This window comes from Copidosoma floridanum, unplaced genomic scaffold, assembly GCF_036245765.1.
Source record: "Copidosoma floridanum isolate Cflo_tuat_1 unplaced genomic scaffold, Cflo_Japanese_pri ptg000004l, whole genome shotgun sequence".
Classification (NCBI taxonomy): Eukaryota; Metazoa; Arthropoda; class Insecta; order Hymenoptera; family Encyrtidae; genus Copidosoma; species Copidosoma floridanum.
The window spans coordinates 19,063,541-19,070,753 of record NW_028321881.1 but is presented as its reverse complement, the minus strand read 5'-3'; the positions used below and the strand labels follow the sequence as shown (position 1 = coordinate 19,070,753).

Below are 7,213 nucleotides of genomic sequence, written 5' to 3'. Positions count from 1 at the left end.
ATTTCCTTAGAATCATATGATTGAATACATATAAGATAATTAAGAATGAATTAATTGTACTTATTTAAGCAAACCTTCCCCTCCACGTAAGATTGCGAGTTCCTTTTTATAATATAAGATAAAAACTAGAAAAATAGCTGTTAAGATTTGAAATCGTTTATATAAACTGAGAATATTATCTGGACCCCAAAAAGGGACAGAAATAAATTAAAAAAAAGATATTGGATTAGAAAAATATTGAATAAGTTAAAAAAGATTTTAAATTATTAAATTAATTAAATTAAGGGAATATTCAGGAGAATTAAATAAAGTAGTAATCAATAAGCAACTGCTGTATATGGTGCAGGAATTAATTGATTATTCAACAGATAAATTTTGAAACTTATTTAATAATAATTTTTTTTTTTAGTATTGTATATAATCGGCAATCTGAGCAATTTTGCTCTTTTACACAGGGCAACGAACCCGCCCTCCGACATATAAACACAATCATTGTTTGTTTGTTGGTTCCTAATCTTAGAGTTTCCTCGGTACAGATAATATTCTTAGCCGATTGTTACCACCACCAATTAACCGGGGTTATACTCAAAGAAAGGGAAGTCGTTAGGTATATTTTTAAGTTGTTGTACTTACTACAAGTATCAGGTTTTGTTACTTATATCTTTTTAAATAAAAGAGAGGTAATTATGAGATATCTTTTATTATAAAGAGGAAATGAAAATACGTTGATTTGAGCGATTTTTTAATTTTTTCAACGTAATTGCTTCGGCTGGGGAAGGGAGAGTGACACAGCATCCGACGTGGATATCTGTCTCTCGCACATTCACACCCTTGGCAATTTGCGAGAGAGGTAGATACCCACGTTTAATGTTATGTCTTCTTCTCGTTGTGCTTCAGCACCGCACATAGGAACGAGTAGTCTATTTTTCTTATATGTCTATGACTGCAGCTTAAGACGTAAGCCTAAGCCTAAGCCAAAGAACAGTGTACTTAAGATCAGACCAGCGAATCCAGCGATGGGATATAGTCATAGAGATATTATAGATAGAGTAGGCAAGCCACCGATTCTTCTGTAAGTGGCAGCGTTAACACGATAAAAAGAGATGCAACATTGAGCTACCTTTCCATCTCTCTCTGTGCTCGCTGCTGATTGGCTACAGATGTTTTACGTACATGTGGGCATAGGCAATCAGTAGCGACCACAGAGAGAGATAGAAAGGTAGCTCGATGTTGCATCTCTTTTTAACGTATCAACGCTTGCACTTCCAGGCTTGCTTACTCTATCTATAATATCTCTATGGATATAGTTCCAGCAAAATTTGGGAATTCTCTAGGACCCAACCTCTCTGACGTGGGAAATCACTAGATCAAAAAAAAATAGTACCGAAGGTGACGTGCAAGATTCAAATAAGGTCCAATAACACAAGCATCCATCACCTGACGACCCGGTGTGCTTACTGGCCACTCCGTTGAATACATAATTATTAATAATACAAGCGCCAAACACCCAATAACCCGGGGCGCTTACTGGCCACTCTGTTGAATAAATAATTATTAATAGCACAAGCGCCTATCACCTAATAACCCGGGGCGCTTACTGGCAACTCTGTTAAATAAATAATTATTAATAACACAAGTGCCTATCACCTAATAACCCAAGGGGCCTACTGGCCACTCTGTTAAATAAATAATTATTAATAACACAAGCGCCTATCACCTAATAACCCGGGGCACTTACTGGCCACTCTGTTAAATAATTAATTATTAATAACACAAGCGCCTATCACCCAATGACCCGGGGTGCTTACTGGCCACCCTTTTAACTAAATAATTATTAATAAATAACACAAGCGCCTGTCACCTAATGACCCGGGGTACTTACTGGCTACTATTGAATAATAAATTATTAAGTAATTACGAAAGTGACACTTAAAAAGATCTTTGTCGTACTAGATAGGCTATCAAAATTGTGATATGGTTAATATGTTATCGATTAACATTTTATTATCCAATAGTGTTGCAAACAAGTGTCCTGGATCATCAGGAAAAAGGTGCTTAACGTATTTATAAATAATTCTTTATTTACTAGATTTGGAATTAGCGTCGCAGGTTATACGGTGATAGGTGCTTGTGTTAATAATAATTATTTATTTAAAAAAGTGGCCAGTAAGCGCCACAAGTCACTGAGTTATAGGCGCTTGTGTTACTTATTAATAATTATTTATTTAACAGAGTTGCCAGTAAGCGCCCCGGGTTATTGGGTGATAGGCGCTTGTATTATTAATAATTTTTTTTTTAACAGAGTTGCCAGTAAGCACCCCGGGTCATTGGGTGATAGGCGCTTGTGTTATTTATTAATAATCATTTATTTAAAAGAGTGGCCAGTAAGCGCCCTGGGTCATGAGGTGATAGGCGCTTGTATTATTAATAATTATTTATTTAAAAGAGTGGCCAGTAAGCGTTCTGTGTCATTGTGTAATAGGCGCTTGTGTTATTAATAATTATTCATTTATCAGAGTAGCCAATAAGCGCTCCGGGTTATCGGGTGATAGGCGCTTGCGTTATAAATAATCATTTATTTAAAAGAGTGGCCAGTAAGCGCCCTGGGTCATGAGGTGATAGGCGCTTGTATTATTAATAATTATTTATTTAAAAGAGTGGCCAGTAAGCGTTCTGTGTCATTGGGTGATAGGCGCTTGTGTTATTAATAATTATTCATTTATCAGAGTAGCCAATAAGCGCCCCGGGTTATCGGGTGATAGGCGCTTGCGTTATAAATAATTATTTATTTTACAGAGTGGCCAGTAAGCGCCGGTGATTATCGGGTGATGGGCGCTTGTGTTATTAATAATTATTTATTTAACAGAGTTGCCAGTAAGCGCCCCGGGTCATTGGGTGATAGGCGCTTGTGTTATTTTATAAATTATTTATTTAACAGAGTTGCCAGTAAGCGCCCCGGGTTATTAGGTGATAGGCGCTTGTGTTATTAATAATTATTTTTTTAACAGAGTTGCCAGTAAGCACCCTGGGTCATTGGGTGATAGGCGCTTGTGTTATTTATTAATAATTATTTATTCAAAAGAGTGGCCAGTAAGCGCCCCGGGCTATTACGTGATAGGCGCTTGTGTTATTTTAATAATTATTTATTTAACAGAGTGGCCAGTAAGCGCCTCGGGTTGTTAGGTGATTGGCGCTTGTGTTTTTAATAATTATTTATTTGAAAGAGTGGATAGTAAGCGCCCTGGGTCATCAGGTGATGGATGCTTGTGTTATTGGACCTTATTTGAATCTCGCGCGTCACCTTCGGTACTATTTTTTTTTTTTGATCTAGTGGTTTCCCCATAGAGGTATAAGAATAGAGGGGAAAAGCGCTATACTAGCCCATTAGCGGCAGCGACAGCATAACTAATTGTAACGGGGCATCTGTCCTTGTTGCCAAAGCCACGTTATTGGCTTCTTCTTCGTCCTGAATCCTACAGTTGATTTAATCTCATGTATGACTCGACCAATAACATAACTGCCAGACAAAGACAGATGCCTCGTTACGTAGCGAATTCTGCTGTCGCATATCACGCCCCCTTTTCTCCTCTATTCTTATACCTCTATGGGTTTCCCACATCAGAGAGGTTGTGTCCTAGAGAATTCTCAAATCCGGCCGGAACTATATCCCATCGCTGGATCAGACAGGAGCGGTACCATATAACTCTTTCCGCTATGCGGGCCTATGTTTTAACGTAGGCCCGCAAAGCGAAGGAAAGTTAAATGGTATGGACTCAGGTGGTTGGAAAAAAGTTGGGCGCCCTGCGCCACCGAATACAGTCACGCCGTGCACTCACTTTCTTGGTCGCGCCGCATGCCTGTTTTGGGCGCGCGGCGCACCCAAAGTACCTGGCGCGCGGGACAACTAAAATTTAGATCTAGCAGCAGCGCATCTAAATTTTAGTTGTCCTGCGCGCCAGGTACTTTGGGTGCGCCGCGCGCCCAAAACAGGCATGCGGCGCGACCAAGAAAGTGAGTGCACGGCGTGACTGTATTCGGTGGCGCAGGGCGCCCAACTTTTTTCCAGTGTACGGGTACTACAAAGTACCATCTTTAACGGGTTGCAGTTTTGTAGCAGTACCGATCGCACTCGTCAGATGGCGTATGAGTAGAAAAGTGTGGGGACCCTCTCACACACATTGACACATGTACACTTCAGGCTGAAGCTTTTCGGCTCTCCATCCTTCTCCAACCATCCGGTAGGTGTCTAACCATTTTACTTGACCTTCTCGCAAGTGCCCGGATTTTATGTTGGTCAATATATAAGGGCCTTTAAGATTGAGCTAGGGTATCCCCACCGATATTGGTGTCTAAGGCAGGGAGCACGTCATTAGCCTTACTGATGAATCCTGGATCCTGGCGTGCTCCTGGTCCTGGGACGAAACATCAAACAATCTTTTCTCTCTTTTCATGGCATCACATGATAACCATAAAGGCACAATATATGGATACAAAAACTATATGATATGATCGTAACTCTATTTATTTACAAATCTTACAATTTACTACTGATACGTAGGATAAGATACAATAGAGGCAATAAATTACTGAATTATAAATTAGGTTGAAACCAATTTCAATAATTTTTTTTTCTTTCTACTTTGGTTTAAAACATCTTTATTTCGTATGTTAACATACTGTATCATTTTCATGCTAGTGTAATGATAGATAGATTTAAGTACTGCATCCTCCTTATGTAATCTACAGGGGAACTGAAATTTATTTTGCAAAAGATTTTCAACAACATATTTGTAAACATTGACAAGCTGATTATTTATGGTTTTCCTAAAATATTTTTTTATTTTATAAAAGAGTTTGTAAAAAAGAGTAATTGCATGGATAAGTCCTCCCCTATTTTGTAAGTAAATCAATAATGCTTCTGGTTCAACAGAGTTTCTGGGATTACTATTTAAAGTAGTTTGACATGCGGTGCATTTTTCAAATTTTTTTTGTAGTTTTCGACAAATAAAGCCAGTGACGTAATAAGTATACAACTTATCGTGAACCATATTGTGAGAAATGTTAGAGTTTGTATTTACACTTTGGTGCACCTTTTACGTTACAATTGGTTTCTCGTCTGCTACTGCCATTTCGACACCGATCCTGCTAGTGGTCAACTTTGGTACTGCTAAAAAATTGGAACAGACGAACAGACCGCACAAAGCATAGAAGTGGTACTTCGTAAAATACGCGCACCTCTCTCTCACTCTAGGCCTACGCAGTCAAATTGACATAAGGTGCACAGTGCACAGTGCACAAGAATAACATTGGTTGATATACCTATATACATAATGCACAACGCGTTGTGCTTTACGTTTTCACAGATATAGATATACCAGCTAATGTTATTCTTGTGCACTGTGCACTGTGCACCTTATGTTAATTTGACTGCGTAGGCCTTCTCATGGGCTCAAATGGTTACGCGGCACGCGTTACGCTCTCTATGTGTCCGCGGCCTAAGAGTAACCTATGACTGCACGTACGCGTTACCCTAACACAAGTGGTTACGTTCTGCTAAAAATAATTTTATTCGAAAATCTTTTATTTGAACGAATGCATTAATAACAAGTGATAAATGATCTAAAGAAATAAAATATATTGTATAGGTACTTTTTGACAAACAAGGATGTTACTGTGTGTTATAACAGTTTTAGTAATACCTCATCAAACAACAGTATGATTTTTATTTCTTCAGTGGCTGCTTTATTTAAAAAATTTTATTGTTGGTTTCGTGCTTTCTACACACACTTTATTATGAATTCGGTATCACGTTTGTTCCAACCTTGCCATATTGTTCCCAAAGATAGTTTATTTAAGACATCAGATATTTTATCAAAGAGTGTGAAGGTAACAAATAAGTACTTTTGTTCAGTATTTACATAACGTGTTAAATCTATTGAAGTAGAAGTTAACAGACAATTTTATAAGAATAGTGGCCCTGAAAATTTTGAAGTTTTTTTCTTGTGGTTAAAGAAACTTAAATTTAAAAAAACGTGGTGTATCTCCAAACATGTCAGAAAATGTTCTCATTTCTTTTTATAATTACGTTACGTTATACAGTTCAAATTGAAGTAATAATTTGTGTTAACTGATAAACTCTTGTTTTTTAGCAGGCTTGATACTTCATTACCTCGAATAAAACATTGTATTTAATGACAAAAGATATCACTCAATTTTTTTTTATTTTCTAAAGGTAGTTGTTATTATGGATGGGTAGATAATAAAGCGTTACTTAGAAATTCTCCGCGACTACGCCGAACATAGTTGGAGTCGCTTTATTATTTTGGTTAGAGTAAAATAGAATATAGTTTAGGGGCATTATCCTGTCAGCCTTTTACGTTGTTAAAATAGTAGTAAAAATCAACTGGATTTTTTCTATGAATATTGTGCTTACAATTTTTTGGCGTATTTTTCAAAAATAGCTAAAGATAATTTAATTTTTATTTTTATTTAAAATGTCACTTTTGAAACACTTAATTTAAGCATTATTGAATAAAAATTCCCTCAAATTTATAATTCGACACCTCCAATAGTGATTGTACGAACTGAAATGTAACGGAGAAAAATTTTTAACTGTTGATTCAACTTATAACAACTTTTTTCTACTTTTGCAGGATTTATTTATAATGTATAATATAATACAATAATTATTATATACATTAACTACAATAAAACAAAAAAATGGGTCACAGGACCCATGGAAGAAGCAAAGCTTTGATAAGGTTTTTTATAAAGAAACTGTTTCTTAAATCAGATAATTTTTGTCCATTTAATATTATTTTATCTAAAAAATACAAAATTTAATACTGCTTATTCGTTATTCTATATTAATAAAAATGTATCGCGCGTACTTTTGCCGTCTTGTTTTATATACTTTCAGATTTTTGCGCCGTTTTGGAACGTCACGTTTACATATATTCCCCATCGGAAATTTCAATGAGGCTACCCAACTAAATAATCAGTGACAGAATTCCCTGCATAATTACTTTAGGAAAGCCATACGTCATTCCATGTGGTTTACGTATGGCTTGCCAAAAGTGGGTTTGGATTGTCAGTGCCATATGTAATGCCGTTCGAAAAAACACATGAAATTACAAATTAAAAAAAAAAAAAAATTGTAATCTGCAGAATACTCCAATCGACCATACCTTAAAGTTTGAAGTGTTTTGTTATT

General features: G+C 36.5%; 1 protein-coding gene across 2 annotated transcripts in view; it reads left to right on the top strand.

The window, feature by feature from the left end:
* Positions 1 to 5,475: 5,475 nt before the first annotated feature.
* Positions 5,476 to 7,213, top strand: part of ProRS-m (prolyl-tRNA synthetase 2-like protein, mitochondrial) — a 310,699-nt gene continuing 308,961 nt past the window's right edge. For both annotated transcript variants that reach the window (XM_014352308.2, XM_014352307.2), the window contains exon 1: positions 5,476 to 5,886. In XM_014352308.2, the coding sequence (XP_014207794.2) occupies positions 5,716 to 5,886 (171 nt within the window). In that variant the 5' untranslated portion in view covers positions 5,476 to 5,715. The remainder of the gene's footprint in view (positions 5,887 to 7,213) is intronic.